Raw genomic sequence first — 27,370 nt, 5'->3', positions numbered from 1 at the left:
ATTCCAAGCTTTGCTTTCAGGCAAACTCCTTTAAAGGCCTATATTGGTGCATCAGAAGGGCTCTCAGATTCTGTTCCTTGGTGAATAAGTCTACTGCATCATGGTCTATATTCTCTACAATACCAGCAAACAGGCATGGGAAGCCCTCTACTGTCAGCTCACTAAGTGGTTAAATGTTCTTACCATATAAATAACCTAGAGAACGCTCATCACTGACCGATGACCAATGATGGCTTTTATCGCAATGGTTTTTATATTTTCAATAAGGCATAATATTGCTGCATTTAAACAGCACATACTTCTTTATAGTTGCCGGTCAGAAATATTGCCTGAAGCTTATGTGTATGAGAGTTCAGTTACAGAGAAAGCTCTGAATATTTAAACTGCTTTAGCACTTAAAGTCAGGAACACCATTCCTAAAACCACTTTGAGGCAAGACACAGTGAAAACCATGTTCTTTAACCAAATACCCAACTCAACCCTTGATAATCCAATCCAATTAAACCCAACCAAACCCAACTAACCCAATTCTACCCAACCAAACCATTGTAATCCAATTCAACTCTACCCATCCCCACTAACCCAGTTCAACTCAACCAAACCCCACTAACCCAATTTAAGCCCCTGCTCCAAACCAACTAACCCAATCAAACCCCAGTAACACAATTCATCCCTTCTGACCCAATTCAACCCGTACTGACCCAATTCAACCCTTCCCCACCCTACTGATCCAATCCAACCCTACGTAGCCCTACTGACCCAATTCAACCCTTCCCCACCCTACTGATCCAATCCAACCCAACATAACCCTACTGACCCAATTCAACCCTTCCCCACCCTACTGATCCAAACCAACCCATTATAACCCTAAAAACCTAATTTCTTCCTAATGAATCCAACCTAGACCTACTTAACCATATTTGGCCTAACCAAGGTCAACCCTACTAACCCAATCCAATGCAGCATAAAGCAACCCTAAAGAAACACAAATCAACCCAACCTTACCAACCCAGTTCAACCTGATCCAGCCTCATCTAACCCTATTAAACCCATTCAACCCAACCCAACTAATGTAATTCCACCCAACTACCTAATCCAATCCAGACCAACCTTGCCCCGCCCCAAACCCCACCTCAATGTAACTCATTCCACCTTTCAAGTCAGAGCTTTTGCAACTGTGCTGCGTTGTGAGTGGTTATTATCATCACTATTAATGTCGCCTCATGGTGCATATGTGGAGTGTCTCTCAAGGGTTATTTCTAGTTGGTATGGTTTGTCTTTTTTCTCTCTCCATCGATGTGTTACAAAATGGAAGGAATGGGGGAACGACAACGGCGGAGAGGGCCAGGAGATTCATAGGGTTCATAGGGGGAGCTGTTGATGGGGGTAACAGGGGTCAATCGCAGGGGAGCACCAGTCATCCCCGAAATGTTATTCAGGCTCCTGGATTTCTCATAGCCAGTGGCTGGAGGAAGAGATGGTGGAGGTGGAGAGTACAGGTGTCATTCCAGAGAAACCATGTGGAGGGAGGGTGTAAAGGTGAGATGTGGATTCAGTTGTAGTTAGAGGTGGATGATAGAGGTGTCAGTAATGGTTAACATGTGAAATGTGAGCACGGGGGTCATACAATTGCCAAAAAATAAGAATAAGAAAATATTAAATAAAGGCAGGACAAACAAAAGAACAATTGAAATGAAATGAAATAGTGAAAATGAAATACAAAGGCAGACAGACAGAGACAGACAGAGACAGAGACAGAGACAAGGACAAAACAGGAAAATGAGAATTATGAAATATGTCATCAAAATTCTTCTTTTGTATTCAAATGCCACAGCAGTATTTTAAAGAGCTCCCACTAGTGGCAGCCACATACAGTCGTGATGGAGGTAGGGCACTTGTGGAGCAGGTGGATGAAGCACCTGATGTGTAACTCGATAAACACTCTGTGAGCTCAAGAGGAAAAACAGCGAGTTTAGCATCCAGGTGTTTGATCCAGTCTCGGACAGGACACTCCGCATTCTGACACAACCGCGCGGGTCAGACAGACAGCAGCCAAAGAGCTCTGTCCAGTCAAAGCGCTGGGGAGGGCAGCCCCATCCGGCACTCTGGACCATGTGAAGCTCCTTGTGTTTCAAAAGCAATTCTTTTTGTAGTAAATTTGACTTTTTAGGCCTTTAGAAGCTGTTAAACATGTGTAATACATTCTGCTAAAGCGTGCTTCTACATACAGAAAGTCTTGGACAATATGAGCTTCATGTGGCCCAGAAGCACCTGAGATCTTTCCTTCCACATCAATTTCCAAGGATTTCCAAGTGCTAATGACATAGTTTCTGTCTTTTTACTTATGATCTTGTATATCTGGCAGAGGGGAGCAATAGTTTTCAATTACTATGTTCCAAAACAGCTCCAGTTTTGGTACACAGAAGCAAGATTTATTGGGCCCAAATATGGGCTTTGAATGAGGTGCAACATTTCAAAATATTACGGACTTCTCATATACTACCTTTCAAACATTTGGAATAACTTCATATTACATCATGTTACTGTTACTCATTGATAAGATTCACATTTGTGAAGTTTTCGGAACAAAGAGAAGTGATAATGGTAAAAAAATAGCAAAAGATTTTTAACGAAGAATCTTAATGATCTAGTTCATCTATATATCTATATAAAATTAGCGACTGGATTAGCAAGATGTGGTCATAGCTTTCTGAATACGAGCCACTCTGGATACTAAGTTTATATAACTTAATTACCGATACTATGGAGCTCTCTCTATTATTATGGGATCATTTGCAGCTTTATCATCAAAAACGCATGATTTTTTACAGCTTTCTACAAATTGTTTGAAATTTTAAACATTAATATCATATTAGATATTTGTTCATACATGTCTTCGCAGCAAAATTTGTTTAATATAATTGCAAATGTTCCAAATGTTTCAACGGTAGTGTATCTGCATGAAATTTCCAAAATATGAGTGGATTCCATCTTCATCAATTTATCAAATGTCTTTCTCAAGTGAGATTTGATTTGCCTAAATCCCCCCTTTTTATGACAGTTCCACAAATCTAAACTGCCAGATACAAACCGCTGACTCCTATATCCAACCACGTGAGAAAATGTGTAAATAAAGTAGAGGGTAGGTATCTGCCTCAGACATTGTCACTTCAGGCATGGCCTTCACTGGGAGTGGATGAGGAAGGAAAGGCAGCAGTATTACATTAAAGACACCCCCATATAGACACAAGAGAACTCCCCCCACACTGACACAACATGAGTAAAGATTAATTGAACAAACAAAACACAGAAAAAAAAGGAAAATCTCATTAGAAAGAAAAATGCTGGCTGTTTAAAGTCCTTCTGTCCATGTGTTAGCCGTCTTTTCTTCAGTCCCTGGTGTGACACAGGTCCGTAAGAAGGCGTGTGGGCGAGTGTGTGTGTGTGTGTGTGTGTGTGTGTGTGTGTGTGTGTGTGTGTGTGTGTGTGTGTGTGTGTGTGTGTGTGTGTGTGTGCACGCTGCTGGGACACACCGGGCGCCGCACCAGCAACTGTCACTCAAACTCCTACACTAGTGCGTCGCTATAGGAGCCACGCAGCGAGGCATGCTGGGTAATGGCAGACAGATCTGGGTCAGCGTGTTCCTCAGACCAGACCAGCCAAGGCAAAGTGGCCAAGGGCAGGTGGTCTAAGGTATGGCAGCAGAATCTACAGCTTGGCTCACGCCAAAGGAACACTTGAAGTATATGGGCATGCGTAACACCGCAGTCAGACCGACAGCGAATTCAATTTGCCTGCCAAAAAAAGCCAATTTTCCCTGAATGGGGAGAAAAAATTAAACAACTTATTAAATTAAACTTTCGGTACTGGTTCAGTTTGCGGCAAGCAGGGTACAAAGTAACATCTTACTGTAATTTATTTTTCCTGTCACAAAGTAACATAATGCATTAATCACATTACAATTACTGACTTTACAATAACTACGTTACTCATATTTCTCTTATGTCTCTAACAGCTAAATGTATTATGCTAGATGCATTTTAAACATTCTCCTCTAAATACTGTCATATATCAAAGTTTGAGTGCCCTTGGTCAAATTACATGTGAAGGAAAGTACACATGCTCTAACCCACTTCTGTACAGTTTAATTACCAATTACTGTTTATTTACTGAATCTAACATGTTTGTAGAAAAATGCTAGATTTCAGTGTGTTGTCTGTAAAGGATGTGATAACTTACTTTCACTTAGGAAAACTGATAAATTCACGGTTGTTACTGCTCGAGAATTCCACATTTCCTTCCTCTTCCAAGAATGCACTGCTGATTGTTAAAATTGTCATTCAATAATTTTTTGGTGTGAATAAACCTTAAAAACAATGTGAATCGAAACGCAGAATTCATTTTTCCTTTTTACTACAATGTACTTCTGAGTGAAGCTGGAAGGTCAGGCAGGAAATAACTGTGGGCGAAACATGATTTTATTCTTCAGGGTTAGATTGGGGCATGAAAAACGGGTGCCCTGAAAAGAACATGGAGTCAGACTCTGAGGCTCAGGAATCCATCTCTTTTGCAGAAAAGCCAAAGAAAAAAAAAGACAAACATATATTGTCAAAAAATGAAGTATTCTGTGCATGTTCTGTGATTTCTGAAATGATTCAACATTTCTTGAAAGCCTGATTTTTTACTCTTTTAAACTGTAGATGAGGTGAAGCACCATTTAGCAGGCTAGCCTTCAGGCATCTGCATCGCGTTGCCTTTCTTGCATTTTCAGTTACATATTGTTAAAACACTTGTATATGAGTGTAATTACCCAACGTGTGAGTGAGATATGATGTGTGTGTCTGCAGACGTAGCCCTCATCATCAGCTGACCCTCCTCTTTAGAAAACTTTAGAAAACAGCAAAATTCTGCTATTTAATTTGATGATATTTAACCTACCAGCATAAATAAACTGATTAACTCATAAGTGGCTTTACAACGGGTTCAAAAACAAAAGAGGGAGTGAAGTGATGAAAGGAGGTGGCAGAAGGAGGAAAAAACATGCTAAGAAATTATTAGTTAGTACATTTATTTTTTCCTGCAAGGAGACAGAACCAGGCGGAAAGCCACTACGCTTTGGTCAAAGATTCTGAAGAAATAAGAATTCTGTCATTCGAATAAAAACAAAATAGATTGTGCTTAGACTAGCAAGGTCAAAAAGGTCCATTCTGATTTCAGGCTGCCTTTAAAGCAACAATATGGACATTTAGAGATCTTGGTCAAAACCCGGTGAAGGACACTTTATGTGGGTGAATTATCTACTACTGTCATCACATTTTCATCAGCGTAATGTTGGTTTTGCATTTGAAGCCTAAATACCAAGCCAGAACTCCTGTTTGAGCCTGTGCATGTGATGTTCATATGTAAAGACAAATTAAGTAGAAAGTCACCTACAACTTTGAAATGATTAAATCAGCGCATGCACATTTTAGTTTTTCCCTCCTAAATCAGTAATGTCACTTCTTCTTACACAATCTTGCACAACCTTCCACAGTGCAGCTTTAAGCATGTGATACATAATACGATCCCTCTCTCCCTCTCTCTCCTTCTCCCTTTCCTCTGGCTGCTCTCTCTTTCTCTCTGTGTGCAGGATAGATACACAGCAACCAAGCACTGTGCATGAAACACTAATGACATTACTTAAAGCTCCAGTGAGCTCTTGCTTCTCTCTCTATGAGAAATGGGCAGTATCTGTGAGTGAGTGAAGAAGCCTATCTAGTACAGAGAGCAGTGCAAGTGTGTATAACTAAAGGTTTATGTGTGAACATGGTCAAAATTGCATGACATTCATTCGTCACATGAGATGGGGAATTCACCAGTTCATTTCTGTGTAACGGCTTTGTGACATAAATAACGTGAGCCAGCTAAGTATACATTACTGCTGTTATATGTATAGAAAGCACAGCTGTTGGGAAACCCAGTCTGTGAATTTTAAGCATTGCTTGCTGCCAGATTACCCAGAATGCCTCTGCGACAACAGCGAACAGACCATGCAGCATGCTGGCCACCATGGGGAAGAGGAGCAGTGTTTTGGGGAGAGGAAGAGGGAGACAGAGAAATCCCTCTAAAACCAAACAGCCAAAACGTTCAGACTCAAATTACAGAAATTACAACATATACCTCTGAAATTGTACCTCATTTTGCTTTGTTGAAGGAACTACAGAGTCACAGAACAGAGATGTTCTCTATGGGAAAATAAATGCTGTTTTCGAAAATTCCTGCAACTGCACCTTGTGGTAAACTAAAACGCTTGAAATTCCAAATGTTGCTGGATCCTATATATATTATATATATACATATATAAACCATCCAGCTATTGAAACTGTAGCACTGGCTGCCAAAACAGCTTAACAACAACACTTGATGACGCTTACTGGTTTGTGTGGGGTATTTTGGTGAGGATGTCCAATTTTGATGTCAGTTAACCTTCCATGCTACAAAAAGGCTAACGCTCCTCTGCATTGAACTGATGTAGTATAAAAGAAAGTCTATTGTCAAACTTCAACACTGTTATATACCAACACCAGCTACTTAAACTACATCTACTACTGTTAAAGTAATTTATGCATGATGATGAATTTATTTAGGATGATGCAACTTTAGAGGCCTATTTGTTTTTGTACCCTTCCTGGAAACCACAATGTTTCACACTCTCTGCAATAAACAATATATAAACACACACATACTCTCACACATTCTACATTTAGATGTTTTGTGAGAGGTTATGGATGACCGGGGTTTCATTCTAATTAACAGACTACTTGCAATTAAGTAAACTTTACTTCACAGCTATTTGTTAAACAGCTACCTATTTCCTGTGACAGTAACATCATTTGATCTTACGAAATACACCTCTTTACGAGGGTATTACATAGCTGAGAACATGAAACACAAAGTCTTAAAAACTCATGGTGTGAATTTACCCAGTAGGTGCAGGAGAATCACAGCAGGCTTCTATATTAAGAGCTCATAGCTAAGCGCTGTGGAAGCTCTATCATGCAGACAAGCTGTTCTCAGTCTAAATTTGGTGGGAAAGCCTGCTGCCGGCGCGTGTACATACCTCAGGTCAGACTTTAGTAACGCTACGGGGGCTGTAGGGCCGGCCTGAGGGTGGGATGGGAGATGGCACAGTGAAGAGTAAATATTAGACCTGGTAAAGTCCTGCAGTGGAAATTAATTCGGCACAAAGTAATACAGCTCAGTGCGTTTTTGTACAGCAATTTTCTGTAACTGTTCAGAAACCTGCCTTTGGCTCTGGAAATGAAAATATACTATTAAATTACACCCTGAAGAGAGTAAAGATACACTAAAGGAAGATGGTCTACACATTTCCATGGCCAAGATAATTACCGAGATTTTGTTTTCGTTTTTGTTTAAGAGATCCATCAAATTATAAACAACTGTAAGATGTAAACCGTATAAAACATCAGCAATGCAGGCAGGTTGATAATGCTTTCAAAAGTAGATAGGGCATTAACATTAGAGCTCTAGTTAACTGATAAAGTCCAGGTTAATATTTGCAATATCCAGCACTGGATATGCGTTCACACAGACACGGACAGTGGCATGTCATGACACACAAAACAGGACAAAGTGCCAGGGACGTGGGAAGTGGGGGTGCTGAGGGGGCTGCAGCATCCCCAGATTTCTGGACTGTTTAACTGCAACTGCTCAAAATAATAACAATAAAAACCCCAGAACTTGAATTTTAAAGAATGTGCTAATTTTAGTGTGGAGTTTGTATTTTTTCCCATATTTTCAAAATCTGCAGGAAACGTTACACTGTTATGGTTGTCGTGTGACATGAATTTTAGATGATGATTATATGTCACATTAATGACTGTCCCATGATGTCTCAATGAATGCATTTACTGCTTTGTTTTATTTACATTTATTTGCCTCAACCCAACACACCCAATTCACATAATTGCAGTCATCTTAAATAACTGTCATCATCTCAAATAACTGTGCGATTATGTAATAACTGCGATAGGCCTATATTATAAGTTAATGCTGCGCTCCATTACAGCAAGCCAAATCTCTTCCCTTACCAAATGCGGGCTGCTTTAGGGCATGTTGAAAAAAAACAAGTAAGTTTACATGCCCAGTTTCATTTTCTGCAGAGCTGAAGGCTACTTCTGAGCCCCAGAGCGCATTAACATTGTCTCTTAAACTTAAAAAGTCAACTAACACAAAAATGTATCACTTTTTGAATGCATTTATTTTCAATCACTATATCTCCAGTTTGGTGTACAGTTAAATTTCAGCATGTGGCTTGTCCATGTCAACAACCTGACTGGTCTCTGCACAGTTCATTTACACAAAGTGTGTATTTTGCTGTCCTTTGCCTTATTATAGCATGTTATGACACATTGTTTTCCCAAAATGCTACAAAAAAAGACTGCATTTTGCATGATGTCACTGTATACATCACATATATGCTGCGTAAAATTTCAGCACCCTCGACTTCCCATGTCCCAGCAAAACAAAAATTACACATAGAAACGATGCACAAACACATGTACACCACAGAAGACCGTAACACAGTGAACTGAATATCCTTACTAGGGGGATGAAGTGGTAACAGCGTTATGATGCACAAAGTTATAACAGGCACAACAATTACAGACACTTGAAAACAAACACAGTGGAGTTGATACAGTTCATGTATGACACCAGCATACATGAGAGAGGCAGCATGTGGTCATGAAAGGAAAACATACCTGCTCACAAGCGTACACACACAAGCCTACTGCCTTTCTACATTAGTGAAAAATAATGCAGTTCACCCAACAAAACAAAACACACCTACATATAGTACATCCTCATAACGGAAACCAACCATAACCTCATCATGACCCGACAAGAATGGATATCCTACACATGCTGTTCTGAACCACATAAAGCCATTACCTGGCCAATTCAGGTCAAGCCATTACAGTCAATTTGAAATAAAGCCTCTTCACAAAATTATCAGATGCCCACTGACCCTTAGCCAGCAATGGGGCATCTACAAATGCTACATCCTACCCATCGGCAGGCAGCATGGGTCAGAAGGGGACGGGACTGGTGCTGAAGAGTGAAAGGAGTTTGCTGGCTTTCTGCCTGGTGAACACATGTTTCTGCAGTGCTGATTAAAACTGCAAAATGGACACCATACTGTGAGAGCAGCAGCTCCTGCATATCTCCAGGACCAGCCCTGCCTCTCCGCCCTGCTGCTCAGTCCTCACTGCTCAGCCTGGGCCATGTCAAGATTTTTTCTTCACGGAATGACTGCACAAGGATTTTGTGAGATTGTTTTTCGCAATCTAAGGACATTTCTTTACTCAAATTTCACTGCAATTCAATTAGATTATTCTGGTCTGAATGAATGAACAATAATATTGCAGTGTCATGTCATTAACTGTCATGTCACCAGTAACTGTCATGACAGATGTCATAACGTTTTATGATGGCTAACTATACAACAGAAATTCTTATGTGATACAAGCTGTAATGACAGCAAACATTGTGGCATCTGTTATAACACATACCAACAATAGCAAAATGACACATATCTGAACAAAATCTGTCATGACAACTCATACAGCACATACCATGTGCCATGTCAAGTCTATGGCATGGTTATGTCAATGTTATGTAGCAGGGATAAAGTGTTGTCACACTGGTATGTTTGAAAATACACAATGGCCAAAAGATTAGTGCATTTAGACAATATTACTATAACGGACCATTCTTATTGCTTTGTCTACAATTCCATCTGGCTGATTCATCACATCCACATCGATGCATCATTGTACATTTTTACACCCCTAATATTTCCACATCATTACTATCATATCACTCAGCCTTACAATGAAGGTTGTAGGATTGGGGCTGGTGTGAGCTCGGAGCAGCTCTGCAGGTGAACTGGACTGAGACAGATCACTAGTCCTCCCCCTCCCTCTGCACCCCCACAACACGACAGAGCATTGACCTGAGCAAAATGAGAATGCTGACCTCCCTGATGCAGCAGCAGCAGCACCAGGACATGCAGCAAAAGCCTATAAAGTTCCAGCCACTGCAAAGCCCAGTCTGCATTGCAGTCAATTTTCTCCAGCACAGCAAATCTGAGGAATCATTTATTTGAATGAGAATTGCAAAAGTGGCCAAAAAATCAGAAAAAAGGTTTTTACATTTAAATGCTACTGTATTACAAGTATGTTGTAATTTTATATGAATTATTTCTTACTCGTAGTTCATTAAAACAAGTGGATTGCTTCTGCTGAAAGTGCATAAAGTTTCGATACCTATGTTTGTGAGAAGATGAGATGTTATAATTTTAATTTAATATTTTGAAGAAACCGTTATTTTAATTTTTGGCTTTACTCTAAACTTATTTCTTGAACAAAACCAAAGCATATAAGAAGGGCACAATCAACCTTGCTGATAAATCTGTAAATTGAATGTAAAAATAATTAACTTTGTAATTGGATGTAAATCTATATAAATAATTACATAATATAAACCAAATATTCAGCAAAAACAATCACTAGACTTCTGAAGGCCCCTGCACACCATCAAATAGCAGATACAAAGCAACTACCCTACACAGACTGAGTCACTGTGATTCTAAATGTCACTATAAGCACTGATAAACGTCAAGTTCAAATTAATTTTTGCACTCATACAAACTTAATGGAATAAAATCAACATCATTTATGAATTAACACATTTTGGTATCAGCTTACTATTCCTCAAAAACTCACTGCTTTTCAAGTTAAAGGTAAACGGTAAAAACTTGTCTGCATTTCTCTGTTCATCTTAAAGACTTTATCAGACTGCCTCTCTTTAATTTTCAGGCTATTTTACCACAGGTAAGGGTGTTATTAGGCACAATGTGAAGCAGCAACAACCATGCTAAGCTCAATTAGCACCTCTATGAGACTTCCAGTCCTATTTACCATCAATCTATCTTATTTATTCACCCACATAATGTGTCACATTCCTGTACACCAGAAGCCAGAAGCGCACTATAAAGGAAGAAGGGATCCATTTAAGATTCAGCCTGGGTCAAGCAGTCATAGCTGTGTGTATTTCTATTATTTTACAACGTCTTGAGAAAATCAAATTTTAGAACTGGAAATGTTTGCTTTATATTCTGGCTTTTTGTGTTGTGGTTGTGGGTTTAATTTAATGCGATTAATGCAGTAATGGCGAGTAGTGCGCTGGGACATAGAGAGAAATTTCTCTGGTGTGCGGTGGCCTCAAGTGTTAAAAGGTAAATTTGCGATGAAGCAGGTTTATATCCAAGCCCATTCTTTCAGAAACGTTTTTAAACATCAACATAATGCCGTTATACACCGTACTTTTATTGATGACCTCTGAACCAGCCCAGGTGAAATATTGATCTGTAAAGTGTCTACAGGAAACCGAATCTCAATAAATATCTCGGGTAGTTTAGGGCTAGCTACAGCCATCTAAGTCAATTTGGAAAGGCCACAGAGTCCTTGGGCCGTGTGTGGCAATGATGATTGAAAAAGACTGTGGTAAAACTGACAATGAATAGATCCAAGTCACTACTGGCCCAGGGGTTACAGCAATGATTCAGAAGTTCGGCTGGAGAAAAATCAATGAAGGATCATTTCCAGCACAGGCCAGCAATGAGAGGATTGTAGAGAGAGAGGGAGAAAGAAAGAGAAGGAGAGAGAGAGAGAGAGAGAGAGAGAGAGAGAGAGAGAGAGAGAGAGGTGTGACTGTAGCCCCGCAGTGCTGCATTTCTCTGTCGCTGGAAGACAAAGGGCTGGAGAGGAAATTGACTACAGTGCACTGAGGCAGCTTGCGGTGGCCAGCGGCCAGACTGCAGATTCACTTCCATAACCGGAATGAGACGGTCTGCTCTATCAGCTTCATTCGGTCAAAGAGCGGCCAGTGGTTTGGGTTCTCCATCGCAGCTCTCATTGTGCTGAAGTCCAGGCAAGGACAACAACCATCAAGACATTCAATACAACCAAAGAGGTCTTTATGGTGGAAAAATGAACAAGGAGGAAATAAAACCAAAGAAATAAGAAAAAAAGAAGGAAACCACCAACAGTGAACACAACAACTGTAGTAATAATAATAACAACAACAATAATAATGACCTCAGTGCATCTTGGGAGCATGATTAGATGTCTGGATGCTATGACAGACTATGAAATTTGTAACTGACAGCTTGCTATACTGTAATCATCTTGATCAAGAGCGTGTAATTAAAACTCTACAGCCTATCACTCTTTCATCATGTGCTTTCTGTAATACCCTGCTCAGTCCCAGAATGCTCTCTTCCACTGTTTCCTTGGCAACAGTGGGTAAGAAGGGGAGGTGGGATAGTGGGAAATAGATGGGGATACACATCACCACCAACACAACGAAAACAACAACAACAACAACAACAAACATGGTAGAAAAAAATAACAAATGTACACAATACCACACACACACACACACACACAGGTAAGTAACTACACCCCCTCCTAACCTTTGACCTTTGCCTTCTTGCTCTCCTGCATTTATCAGCAAAGGTCAAAGTGACAAGACAGTAGCAAAGAGGGAGACTAGACAAAGAGAGAGAGATGGTGTGTAATAATCTGGAAGGAGAGTAACATGTTCAAGGAATATAGCTAAAGGTAGAGAGAGAAAGAGAGAGAGAGAGAGAGATAAATAAGGTGAAGACCTGCATTAAAGGGAAATTCAACTGACTCAAAATTAAACTAACTCACTGGTGCATAATTAAATCTTTAAGATAGATGCCATTCAGACAGGTTTGATGTGAAATGCACTATTCTAGAAAAATAGCAGTGGTTCAAAGTCCCCCCTCGGAGACCTCACAGTTTCTCTCTACAGTGAACCATTTCACATCAAACCACTCTAAACAATTCATTTACATCTCAACCATTAAATTATGCAGATTTTGAGAAATCAGTGGAATTCCCTTTTAAGAACAAAAGGCCACAGCAGGAGAGGCCAGTTAGGCGTCTGCTCCCGGGTCAACATTTGAAAGCTTGTTGAGGCTATATATTCCCATATGGGCACAGCCCACACCATCACCACTACAACAGGCCAGGTGTGTCACAGAAGCCCAGCAGTAACTTACCTGCACCATGATCAATTTGGTGCCGAAGACAAGTCTCTATACAGTGTGTCTCTGTATGTCTGTGTAGTGGAGTTCTATTTGTCAGTAAGTACGTCAGTATGCTAATGTGTCACTCCAGCTTTTTGTCACACTCTAAGACAGTCAGCAGGTGTCCTGGTCTACACTCTGTGTGCATGTGTTTGTTTTCATACATTTTCAGGACAAAAATATCATCTGACTATGTAGGAAAACCAGAGAAAAACAGTTGTGATCGACCTTGTCAGGATCTTTGCGTCAGTCCTTAGTAAAGTGCTTTTAACAAAAGCTACGAGTATCAAGGCGAAGAGAGTCATTTTGGTTAATGTGGTTAAGATCAGGGTTAGGGTTAGATTTAGAAAATTCATATTACACGTAGATACATATAATTTAACACATATGTGTGACTCCCCGTCTGGACAAGGTTTAAAAACAAACGTGTGTGTGTATGTGTGTGTGAGGGGATGAAGGGAGACAGGAGAAGTGTCCTGGCTCACTCACACAACCAGGTCTGTGGCTCACGTCCTCACGCATTAGACAGCAGTGTTTGAGCACAGCCAGGCCTCCTCGGACAGCGTCCTGCTGTTCAGAGTCCAGAATGCATCTGGGGTGTTGCTGCCTTAATGTGTTTGAAGAGTTGCCCTGTTTCACACTTGCAAAATCTCAGTTATGAAGACTTCACACTGATGTGCTTTGTAGTCAGAAACTAGACTCATTAGTGCACCCCATTTAGTAAACCCACTGGTAGTTAGCAACATCTATTATGGCATCTCTCAAACATTTTCTGTATTATAAAATGTACAAAATGCAACCAAAAATCCTAATTCCCATCTACAAAATCCTAATTTTAAGTGGTAAAAGTGCTTTGTAGTCAGACAAATGGAGTCACTAGTCAGACCTATAAACAATCCTTTAACGTTAACCTCACATTCGCCAACTATCTAACCTGGTTCATTTTGGAATCATTCCCAATTTTCCACCTTTTAGATATGTACATAACGTAGCCACCCGTCACATATATCCCTCGCAAAGTCACTGATTCAAATTCTTTTCAATTCAGTTCTTTGTATTTGGAAACTTGGTAAACTCACCACTAGTTAGCTAGATAACCGCTTTGGTTATTATCCTTTTAACAACTGTACAAGAACTTTGGAATTTGAAACAAACATGACTTGTTAATAGAGTTTGTATGGTAATCTCTAACGCTAGCTTGTATCTATTTTGGTATCCTAACATTTTCCGTGCATTGAAAAAAATTTATACAATGAATTAGCCTCATTTGCCACTTGCAACAATTGTAATTTCGAGACCAATCAAGTACTAGTCCAGCAGATTTGATCACTACACTACTAACCTCAGATCAAAGGTCTCAAATACCTTCATGCAGAGTTTGGTACCAACCTGCACCCAATAAGCTGTGCTGCCCCCTAAATTAATGCTAATGCATCTGTTCCAGCCAGTCACGGACTCCAGAAGAGGTTAATCAGCAAAGCAGGTGTGGCAGATTGTGATCAGAACTAGTCTCTGCAGGAAGGCAGATCAGGCCCAGATCATTAGCTTGTTAGCCTGTGCATTTTGGCATCATCCTAACATTTTCCAACACTGTAAAAAAGTCCATAATCACATTTCCTCACTGGCTTAGTATTAGTTACAAAGTCTCTTCAATTCAAGTGCTTTCTAACATTTCCCACATTGTATTTTTGTGCTTTGTAGTTGCTAAATATAACATGCAACAAATCATTAAATGTACCAACAGATGAAGTAAAAAAAAAGTTTTTGTTTAATTTTGGGGGCTGATAACTTGGTTTTTATAACATCTTGGCTAAAAGACAGCGGGCTAAACAGTCTACACGACAGCTGAAAGGCTGAACAGCTTCTCCATTAATATTAGGCTTTGAATTAAAGCATTAACTTAAATATTCAAAGCAAAAGAATAGCTTCCTTAAATGACTTAGATGCTTCAAGTCTCTGCACATTTGGTTAGATCTGCCTTAAGTTTTAAACCCAGTGTGGAAAAATTAAAGCATATAGCTTTGTGTCACTGTTGTGCCCAACAACACCCATTATTCGTAATAAAAGCACAGTAACACAGGGCCTGCTATGGCTTTTTGCTTTAATAATTCGTAATAATCAGTCCTGTTTCCTACTTGCAAAGACATGATTATGAAGTCTCTGCATTTAAGTTCTTTAGTAGCTGGAGCCATGAGGGTTTGCTAGCCTAGTCTCTTATACATCGCTACCATTAGCTGGTTAGCTTCTTGGTGTCATCCTCTATTTCCCCCATAATGCAACCAAAGGTTACAAGTCATAAACTTGAGGTTGACAGCTTCTACCTGTAATTATGACCTGAAAGGACAATCATGTGCAGCTTTTAGGATCTGGAACTCTACTTATGATTATTCTGACAACACATGAAGGCAGCAAGTGCACTGATGGGTTGAAGTTCTACTCTGTGGCTGCTGCCTCCTTGTGGCTGGAGGGCTGTGCTGAAGCACTGCTCACGCGAGCCCAGGGGTGGAGGGCAGTTCCAGGAAGGAGAAGAAACCAGCTTTATTCAAACACAAACAAAACACAAGCCCACTCAGTGGCCCAGCACCCCGACACACACACACAGACACAACACAGTGTTGAACGGGGAGAATTTGGGGTCTTACTTTCTAGCAAACCCAATAAAAAAGTTGCAAATTAGTGAAGGTGTGTTGTGACAGTGGCAGCAACCTTCTGAGGGACGTGTGGGGTGGCTGGTCACTGCGAGAGCACAGGGAGGAGGAGGAGGAGGAGGAGGAAGAGGCCACAGTGACACCAAACAGAGCACGGAAGACACACACATGAGGACACAAGGACAGACACAGACGGGACAGTGACAGACAGTGTAACGGTGTAGCAACAAGAGCTGACATACAAACGCATGACACGACACAACCTGAGGAAGAGGAAAACAACAACAGCGTGTCAGATAAACAAACTCTACTCGTGTCAGAGACCACCCAAACTCCCCCAAAAGACACACACAGTCCACAGCTTAGAGTACAAAATGAAACATACAAACATGTTCATTCAGACAGGAGAGCAGATAAAGTGAGTAATTGTGAAGTGTTTACTTTGTGCTGTTGATTAGTGCTTTGAGTAATGTTGCTGTGTAATAATCTGGAAGGAGAGTAACATGTTCAAGGAATATAGATAAGGGTAGAGGGGGGGGGGGGGGGGGGGGGGGGGGGAGAAAGAGAGAGAGAGAAAGAGAGAGAGAGAGAAAGAGAGAGAGAGGAAAGTAAGATCATCTTAAATCTATTCAATAAATCCAGGTATAATCATTTAAAACAAGTGAAAAATATCTAAATATAAGTTGAAAAAAATCTTACATTTGAGATATATATGTAGATATACTGAGTGCAGCGCAGAACCCTGAAATGGTTAATGATCCAATCAGGATTTTTTTTCTGTGGCCTCTAGGTAGACACAGCCAAGCTTTTCCCTTTGGTTAGGACTTCAGAAGATGAACTGAAGGCCTTAAATGTTGGATTAACTACCAACATAATTAGGAACTGACAGTAGAACGTAGGAGCAAATTTGAAAAAAAGTCACTCAAGGCCTTCTAGAAGTCCTAGATATGCCACTGACTGTGTAAACAAGCTGTGGTCGACACAGGTTTCCAATCAGTTGTTAGAAACACAAAACTGCGGTGGCAGCTCAAGATAAATATATGTTAATATATGTTAATGTTTGCTGCATAAAATATATGAAATGTCTTTTTTAAATCTTCAAATGTCCAAGTTTAACCTAGAAAGGACAAAAATGATCATGCATCCCAGTGTTGGCTTACCTTATTCAAAACATTATTATTGATGGCTAATGGCTGAGTATATTTAAGATGATTTCACTTGCCATTGTATCATCTTTTGCACTGTAGAAAACCAGAGAGACAGAGAGAGTGAGAGAGAGTGAGAGAGAAAGATAGAGAGCGAGAGAGAGAGAGATAGTGAGAGAGAGATAGCGAGACAGAGAGCATGAGAGAGCGAGAGAGAGAGAGCAAGAGAGAGCGAGAGAGAGAGAGCAAGAGAGAGAGAGAGCAAGAGAGAGCGAGAGAGAGCGAGAGAGAGAGAGAGCAAGAGAGAGCTAGAGAGAGAGAGCGAGAGAGAGAGAGCAAGAGAGAGAGAGAGAATGGAAATGAAGGATGGGGAGAAGGATAGATATGATATTCCTCAGGGACAAAGAGGCCATAATGGAACTGGAAAGACTCAATACATGAGTCAAATACTCCAGGGAAACATTCATTCAAATGTATGTGTGTTTGTTTGTGTGTGTGTGTGTGTTGGGGGGAAGTTGTCCCGACTGAAGAACATTAAAAGCTTTTAGTCTAATCTAGTAATCAAATCTAGTGTAATGTATGTGGGAGGTGTATATGAATTAAACTGGCAGTTTAAAATCAGTGTAAACGTGATAACACAATAACACACACACACACACACACACACACGCACACACACACGCACAGGGGTAGACAGATTTGCCCTGCCCACTGGGCCTCTGAGCCAATGAATCTTGTAGCTAAAGTTAAGCATCTGTGACCAGAATAACACATTTTTCATAAATACACTGTATTTACTAGGTTTATGTATGGGTACTTGGTTCAAATACTAAAATCAGAATTTGGGCATTTGTTACATTAGGTGAAAATACACAGTGGTTCAATGAAACACCAACTTTATGTTTTAACAGGACTGCAAAATGTGAGTTTTGTGAGTAAGTGTATCACACTTTGCTACTTTGAGACATGTGCTTGAACTGGTGCAATTAGGCTAAGTAGCTAAGTACTGTAAATGATGTTAACAATGAATTCACATTTCTCTGACAAATTACTACCCTGCATAGAGTCCTCATCATCCAAAGTTGTTAGTCCATTAGCGTATTTGAAGAGGCAGCTTCTGTAATTCATCTGACACAAAAACCTACAGATATCACGTTGGGTATTTTTATATAATAATACATTTTAACGTTAGCCTGTGTGTTAACCTATATGATCTAAAAGGTAAGCCTTTTGTTCCAGTTGTTAACTCTTATGGTTAATGCTCAAATATCAAATTTTTTTGGAATGCACATTCCTAGTATTTGCAATTAAATTCATGAATTAATTGAACTTAATTAATTAAAATCTGTATTCTAACATTGCTGCTGTGGTGACTATGGTAGTCATTCTGCATTTATGGTGCGTCCTGACATCTGATTATTTCATTAGGCACCGTATAGCTACTGCAGTTACAGCTTCTCCGTGTAACTGCTGCATATTCAACACCTTATTTTATTTAAGACCTCATGCATTAAGTGATAGTAGCAGACTTTTGCCAATGGCCAGCTTGGAATCAGCCAGTGAAATTCAGCCAATGTCCAGCTCACAATGTGTTAACTGTAACCACCACAGTGGCAGTCTTGATCATTGTGATTACAGTTGTGACAAAACCTGATTTGTCTATTTCTTTCTCTGACCAAACAATGTGTGGGCAACATTTCTCTGGGCAATAGGCAATGTCTACCCCTGCACCCACGTACACAGTCTTTCACCTATAAACTAAGAAGAGTGAAAATGCTGCGTACAGTATCTATATGAAATCATGAATTAAATGCATTTTAAATAAACAACCGTCATATTAAATCACTAGACGTACTGTCTGTGTGTGTGTTTGCAAACATTTTGCTCATGTTTATAAAAAATCGAAGAATCTCTGGTGAACATGAGAATTTGTCTCCAATCTATACATGAATGTATGTGGCATGAGTGTATGTGGCATGCTATTGCCTCACATATATGCATAACAAGTGTGCACAACATTCTTATGCATATGTATATTTTGTATGTAATAAAGTTTCTTTCATACTAGTGTTATCTCGGACCCTCAAAGAAATCCTATTGGACCGTGAGAGTAATCGCTCCACCGCAAAGCAGGTAGTGCTGGGTGACATTACACTATGATGCTAATTTTTTAGTTTTATTGGTACTGACACATAACAAACACTATGTCTATGAAGTATATCTTTCTGAGCGAGTGCACTTGTGCTATGTTTCAATGCTGTTAAATTCATGTGTGACTATGCTGCAACACACATAGCAAAACACTGCAGCATAATTACACAAGATTTATCAAGCTCAATAACCAGTCACCTATTACTATCAATGCTTCATTTGATTCATGTTATTTAAACAGGAGACTGATTTTTTGTTTACAAATTTAAAATGCCAGTTAGGCTCATTAAAGAGCAAATGATGTTATTTATATTGTGACTTTGACTAATAAAATGTTCTAGAAATGTGCTGGAGTGTTTCAGGTTTTCATTTAGCCCACACAGTGTGAGCTTCGGGTTAAAAAACACAATCAGCCCGTTCATGTGGAAAGCCTTTTGAATTTGATAGATATTGCCCAGCGCTAAGTGCAGGTGCCGTTTTTAGTGTTACCTCTGTGCCGCTATGGTTTGATCCAGGAGGAGGCGGAGTTTGCATTGAGGTCCTGCTGTAGCAGAGGCACCTCCGGCTTCAGCCACTCCTCTCCTGGGAGGGAGGCAGCTGCAGATTCTAGGGGTTTATATTGTGTGGGGAGTAGTGGGAGCAGGGTACAGGTGTGTGAAAGAATTCAAGTTTGGGACCAGTGTGGTCGGAGGGGGTGGGTGGGGGGGGGTGTGGCGCAAGAAGGGCAAGAGTGGAGGAGAGAGGGCATGCAGAGGAAGATGAAGAGGATGATGTAAAAGAGTGGTAAAGTATAAGGCAAAGGAAGAAGGGGGAGAGCAGGATAGATGAAGGGGTGCAAGAAAAGATAGAGGTGAGCAGCACAGATGGATAAAAGAATCAAACAAGGAGAAGCAGGAAGTTGGACATATAGAGACCAATGGAGAGAGAGAATAAAATTAATGAATGAGAGCAAGAAAGCAAGGGCGAGCAAGACAGATAGACAGATAGACAGACAGACAGACAGACAGACAGATAGATAGATAGATAGATAGATAGATAGATAGATAGATAGATAGATAGATAGATAGATAGATAAGCAGACAGGTGGACAGACAGACAAGTAGCTACACAGATAGACAGACAGACATATAGATAGATAGATAGATAGATAGATAGATAGATAGATAGACAGACAGACAGACAGACAGACAGACAGACAGACAGACAGACAGACAGACAGACAGATAGATAGATAGATAGATAGATAGATAGATAGATAGATAGATAGATAGATAGATAGATAAGCCGACAGGTGGACAGACTGACAAGTACCTACACAGACAGACAGACAGACAGACAGACAGACAGACAGACAGACAGACAGACAGACAGACAGATAGATAGATAGATAGATAGATAGATAGATAGATAGATAGATAGATAGATAGATAGATAGATAGATAGATAGATAAGCCGACAGGTGGACAGACTGACAAGTAGCTACACACACACACAGACAGACAGACAGACATATAGATAAGATAGGTATTAGATAGAGAGATTGATGGAAACAAGAAAGAAAGAGCAACAGATAGCTAGACACAGACAGACAAACAGATGGACAGATGGATGGATATATACAGATGGATAAATAGACAGACAGACAGATAGATCGACAGACAGACAGACAGGTAGACAGACAGATAGATCGATAGACAGACAGGTAGACAGACAGATAGATAGACAGAGAGCACTGAAAGAGAGCTTGTTGGCCAGATGCAGTAGATGTTACTACTAAATTCTCCACATTTCTGAGTCTGTATATGGGTTATGACCACATTTATGCAGGAGTTGCATCATTTGAAAAACTTGTGAAAAACAATGTGTATTGCTGATTACCACTGCAGTAATGCGCATAATGTGTATGATATTTTATTCCAACAGGGTTTCATTTCCCTTGGCTTGTTGGTGGTTGGTCATGTGACATCATATTTCCCTATTTCTCTACTTCCTGATAGAACAAATTCTGTGTTTGAAATGAGAACAGATGAATAGATTTGCATTCGTCCAGTTCAATGCTTGCGCGTGAGCGGCTCTGCTGACAACTGACTGCTGTTGGAATGATGGATGAATATGAAGCAGAACAATTGGGGAGGTGGAGAGCGGTGAGGGGGAGGGCCAGAGTGTGTTTAGCACTCGAGTTGATATATCAGTCATAATGTCATATGGCAGGGGCTGTCCATCTCCGGTCCTAGATGGCTTCAGTCCAGGACAGTTTGGTGATTTCACCACAGATTGCTCTGCAATTAGCCAGTGGTTTTAGTAGATGTGATTGAGTAGGCATGGGAAATAACTAGGGTTGACAATTCCCAATATTCACCATGTTTGCATATTAAAACAGTACAGGGCTACCAAATGCAGCAGCTGTCCTTGATGTATGCTCAAATGCAACTGCTATTAAACTGACTGAAATGACAGCCTCTTTATGTCGACTTAATAAAACTAATTAATGTTTTCGCTCTACTCTGTAAAGTTACCATTTTGGACATACTTGTTTTAATTTGGACAGAGATGATATATGTAAATTTAAAAAATCAATGCAGTATTTGATAAAAAATTATACATATTGAATTGTGTCAATGCTCAATGTTTTACTTTTGAAACTGTAAAAGTGCCTTTGTGTCATCTCTATACATTTTTTGCTGTAATTGTAGGCCCACACATATTATATGTCTAATTATTTGAATTATTTTAGCTTTGACTGAATCTAAAACACTGCTTATGGTGTAAGTTGTCTGTTGATGTTAAAAGGCTAGCTAACATTCTGATGAAATTCAAAGGTTATTCTGCATATTCCATGTCCCCATTTTTGTGTATACAATAGCACTAAATTTCAGTCAGTAGGGCAAAAGCTGCAAAACATTATTTCCCGAATCAACAAACTGTGCTTTGGCCCTCCAGGACCAGAAGAAGACACCTCTGCCATATGGTATGTAAATAACTACGGTCTGTTGGTGCATTATGAAGTTCTGATATGATGACCTTGTATTGAGAAGCAGTGTGTGTGTGTGTAGGTGTGTATGTACATGTATGAGTATCATCTGAAACTCATGCGGTCCTTACCTCTCCTGATTCTGCCCTCTCTAATGTACACTGAAAGTGTGAGTGTGCTCAGGTGTGTGCGTACCTTTCCTGACGTTGCTGTCTGTGGTGCGGAACTCTCCGGTACTGAGGAGAAAGCACGCGCGGTCGTGCGGGTAACGCTCGCGCCCTGTCCCGGAGCCCAGCCCACCAGTGGCTGGACTCCTGTCATCCGGACCCAGCACCTGGTCTATTGTGGGGCAGTCTTCATTAGCCAGGGCGGCGTTAGCGGCATCACCATTCTGCTTTGAGTCTATGACAGAAGAAAGAGGAAGCGTGAGAAACTTTTTGTTTACATTCTTTTGATTTAACATTTACTTAAAGCAGCACTCCAGAAGTATTAAATAGCCATGCGTCCCTCAGCCTTGCTGTTCTGAGTTTGTGATTTCTTGTATCTTTTTAATCATTTTATTAATGTTCTTTCAATATAATACCCATAATGCATTACCCAAATACATCACATAACTATGGAGAATCCCTGTTATGTAAACCAATCCTGATTACGAGTCTAGCCACTGATCTATATACAACCAAGATAGCTAGCAAACATGAAAATGCTTATAACCAACAGAAAAGATGTCAAACTGAGATAAAGTATAGTTGTATGTAAAAGTTTGGGCACCCCCAATCAAATTAACACATCCTCTACAGAGAACACAGTTCTGCCAGTTTAATGCACAATGATTGTTTATTTGCTAAATTTAATATACTGGGGGGAAAAGACACAATGTGACCTGTGCAAAAGATACAACATGTTTAATGTTTTATTCTAATATGTTAAACTCAGCAAATAACTAGATACTGTGCACAGACATTTCCAGAAGGAGACAGAAGGCATAATATAAAGTATATAAAGAACAAATATTTTTCACAAACATATACATTGGAATACGCTTCAGACTTTTACTGTTACTCAATAAAAAAGCATTTTTTCAGTGATGTAAACGGTGTTCTGAATGTGTGTGTGCACTACTATCGCAGTGCATCCAAAAATAAAGGCAGCACAAAACAGCTTCTTTTGACAGTAATAGGAAACATGGTAGCACACAGAAAGCTCCAGTTCCCCACTTTACTATGATCACTGTGAACTCTATGCTCAGCTTTTATTAAATCAAATGAGATAAAGACAGTAAGACACACTGTCAGTAAGAGAGGAGCCTGGGAGTCAAGTGACAAAAGAACAGCAACAAACTGCAGCTGTGTTACATACATACACAGTCACACAAGTCTTTATAACAAATATCTACACAGATAATATTCTTCTATTATTTACAGGATTACCCACCTCATTCAATCGGATAGAAACCGTATTCCAAATGGCCTCAATCAGACTAGACTATATATATTGAGGTGGATACATGGACGTTTTTTATTCCGATTGAGCTGTTAGTTGGATTATTAGGCTACATGTAAATGCAGCTAGTAAGAGTGAGAGTGAGAGAGAGAAAGACAGACACATTTCCATTAATCTTTATCTAGGAAAAGAGAAGAACAGCACAGCAGAGTGTCATTCAATTTAATTCAATTTAGTGGATTCAACTGGAGCTCTATATTAAAGGTTTTTCTTTTTTCTTTTTTACCCCAATTCTCATGAACACAATGTGTCTATATATGTGCTTCTCATTATAGAAACTTAATATTTTGGCTTTTTTATTGGGAAAGAGTATATATAGGGGTCTGGTTCCACTGGCTTACATGAAAGTACACACACACACACACACACACACACACACACACATTTTTTTAATATTTATTTATGTGTGCTTCTCTCTATTGATGTGTGTATATATCAAGGCCCCCTGCCTAAACTTGCCTGTTTACAATACACATATACATTGTCACTGTTGGGGCCTTTTAAAATTTTTTTTAAACAAATTTTTAAAAAAATGCAAGCTGTCTTTTAAGTTGTGTTAAATTTCATAATGAACAAAGAAAATTCTCCAAAGCTATTAAGAAAAAAAAAGAACTTCATTCAAAGTTAATAGTCATTTTTATTTTGAGAAAGTTATTTTGTCAAAATGTCCATAATTGGACAAAATGCTGCTGCTAGATTTCCTACATGCTCTACAGGGTGGGTGCTACAAAGTACTCCTGGCTAGAAAGTGAGATGGCTAATCAGGCGATGTGGTCACCTCTGTTGTTGCATTCAATGAACAAAAGAGACAATTGAACTGTTAACTGAAATGCTATATATGGTGATTAATCACTGAGGATTTCAGTTCCTTCCTGCTCCAGTTAGAGGAGTTTCACTTTCCATAAAATGTGATGAAATTCTAGGAGGAATGAAACTAGCAATCAGGAGGCTCAGAAAAAAAAAGTCTCTTCTTGCCACCTCAGTGCTGTGACAGGTTACATGACCAGCAATGTGGACATCACTACGCTAATGTGAACCCCTTACATAAACCCTGCATGAAGCAAGGCAAAGCAAGGCAAGCCTGTTTATAAAGCACCTGTTTATAAAGCACCTGTTTATAAAGCACCTGTTTATAAAGCACCTGTTTATAAAGCATACAGTGCAGCCATGAAAAGTGTTATACAAATAACTGAAATAAAAATGTAAGAAGTAGCAGAGTAAAGGAGAAAGGAAAAATTCTCAAAACATGATTGTAACAACCTACACAGCCAGATGATAATGTGCATCAGCCTGCACACTCTCTTAGAGTTTAAATGGATTCCAAACCTGGCTCAGTTACAAAAGGGAGAAGACAAAAAGATCCTCATCTTATCTTTTATTTAGTGGTTGATTTGGTGGGACTTGTGACTATTACACATCCATTTCCACCTATTCTTTATCCTATAACCTACATTTCTGCATGATTAGATTATTACGATGCAAACAATGTCATTCAGAGTGGTTTGAGGTGAAAGGCGCAATTCAAGAGAAACTTATGAAGCCAGAATTGTTCACAGTGATGGTGATGGGAACCAGATGTGTAAAGCATTTAATGTCTCTAAAAGCTCCACACAGAAACTTATTAGATGAAACAGTTAAAGACATGCTGCTTGATTTTACGATAGTTTTCTTTTTTTAGTACATGCAGGGTGTTGTAAGACAAAATAGTCCCCAAAGAAAAGTTATTTATTCAGATTTACCACTATTTTAACATCATCGACTCAGAAAACATGCGTAGGTTCAAAGGTAGTTTTGGATAGTAAATAAAATGGCTGTATTTGCGTTGTAGACAGCTGGACCCCTGGTTCTCATCACTACCACTGTGAAATCTGAGTCTGTATGTTTCTTTATAATTCATTACTTTACATGAAACCATTTTCAATGACTTAGATTACTTTAGAGATTGAATTATGCATAACTACTGTGGAAAATATATGCCTTTTTAAACAAGGACTAAACAAGCTGTTTTTACTATTGTACCTTTAGGAGTAATTTATTTAAATAATCTCTGTACTGACTGGCTGACTTGTATTGTGCCTCCTTCAAATAGTAGGGCTGGCTTAAATGTTTAAAACAAACTCTCACAACCCTGTTGAGTTTGAAACAGGCAGTTCTGGCAATTTGAATTCCAAATTTAGACTGTGGAACTGAATATTCTACAGTGCTTACATACTACACTGAGGTCTTACGTTGAGCACGCCGTTTTGAACACATTGGATTACGAGCATTTTTATTACATACAACTACAACTAAAACCTTTTTCCTGTGTTTTCAAACTTGCTTGCTTCGAAATGTTAATCCTTTCTCTTCTCTTGCCTCCTTTCATCTCAGCATGTGTCTGAATGTCCTGTGTTTATAAAATCTTCTAAATTCCATTTGAAAAGCCCTCAAAACTAGTTTCACATTCACAAAATGGACACGTATAGCAAACTGTCAACATGAACATATGTTCACAAACTGTCTTACCAAGGGATGACGCCAAGCTGACCGCTAAAATGTCTGACCCTGATGCTTTTTATGACGTTCTTGCTGTAAAAATCAGCCAAAAAAATAAAAAGATGAAAGGAAAGTCCACACATTTTTTAAATATTACATAATTAAATGGTTAAGATGTGAACATCTTATGTTTGCATCATAGGTGTGAAATGCTCAGTTCTAGAGAAACTTACCAAGTCAGAATTGTTCACACTGGTTGTGATAGGAACCAGACGTATGAAGCTTTTAGTGTCTCTAAAAGCGCCCTCACACAAAGTTATTACATGAAATAAATATGATGCCTGAGATATTATTTTACAAGTTTTGAGAAGATTTTGGCCTGAAGATTGAGAAGATTTAGCTGAAGCTAAATTTGCTGATTAGCTGTCTTTCGTCACTCTGAAGGTACAGGGAATGCTAATGTGTAATTTCTCCTTCATATAAAACCAAAAGGCAAAACCAAAATAAACCAATTAAGTTATGAGATTCAACTCCTCCACGAAGTGAGAATCAGGCTTTCTAAAAGCTTAGGTAATGCTGAGGACCCAAACATTTTGGCTTTATGTCAGAGGAGATGTGTTTAGTCATTTCAATCCTCCTCCTCCAAAAGTGGCTCCAGCTGGAGGATGCAGCAGATGACAACACAGCCAGAGCAGATGACAGAAACATGCTGGCTGGAAATCGAGGTGATCTGGAGGGCTGAGCTGACATGACATCTGAGCCACATGCAGTTCAGTCATTACTGTTCTACATCCACCATAATGGTATATAACTTTATGTAATTAGAAATGATCCTGACATCTTCATAGCATGCTCTTTTAAATCTGATAACCTTGTAATGTATCAAAATATAAAGGGCTCATGTACTATATTAGTACTAATACACTACTAATCTACTAAGACACTACTAAGTTGAGCTCCACATTCAAAGGAAATTCCAGAGATTTTTCAGAATTTCTGTATAATTACATGAAACGGTTATGAATGCACTGCCTGATACATAAGAAACCATTTTACAATACTTTTGAGATATGGGTCTAGTCTAAAACATGCATTTTTAAATTGGTGGAGGGCGTTCTAATGTGAAGTAATCACCAAAATTTTTTTTTTATTTAACACTATTTTACCATCATCATGAACACTATATATTAAAATGGATAGTAAATAAAACAACTCTGTGTTGTAGACATCAAGGTTCCTGGTTCCCATCACCACCACTGTAAAGAAATCAGTCAGTAAGTTTCTCTACAGCAAACTA

At 39.4% G+C, this 27,370-nt stretch overlaps 1 protein-coding gene across 19 annotated transcripts in view; it reads right to left on the bottom strand.

The window, feature by feature from the left end:
* Positions 1–27,370, bottom strand: part of kcnc3a (potassium voltage-gated channel, Shaw-related subfamily, member 3a) — a 109,883-nt gene that overhangs the window by 12,152 nt on the left and 70,361 nt on the right. For 4 of the 19 annotated variants that reach the window (XR_005131432.1, XR_005131433.1, XR_005131434.1 and 1 more), the window contains exons 4-5: positions 22,291–22,497; positions 19,614–19,730 (exon numbers count right to left, since the gene is read on the bottom strand). Coding sequence is in view for 14 of the 19 variants with exons in the window: in XM_037544938.1 (XP_037400835.1) it covers positions 19,624–19,730; positions 22,291–22,497 (314 nt within the window). In the remaining 5 variants the exon portion in view is untranslated. Of the gene's footprint in view, positions 1–835; positions 1,466–13,324; positions 16,092–19,613; positions 19,731–22,290; positions 22,498–27,370 lie in introns of those variants that run through there. The other 15 variants (XM_037544931.1, XM_037544932.1, XM_037544933.1 and 12 more) reach the window with 9 other exon arrangements.

Source organism: Pygocentrus nattereri, chromosome 14 (assembly GCF_015220715.1).
Source record: "Pygocentrus nattereri isolate fPygNat1 chromosome 14, fPygNat1.pri, whole genome shotgun sequence".
Lineage (NCBI taxonomy): Eukaryota > Metazoa > Chordata > Actinopteri > Characiformes > Serrasalmidae > Pygocentrus > Pygocentrus nattereri.
Note: the sequence above shows the minus strand (reverse complement) of the source record. Positions and strands in the feature narration are given on the sequence as shown.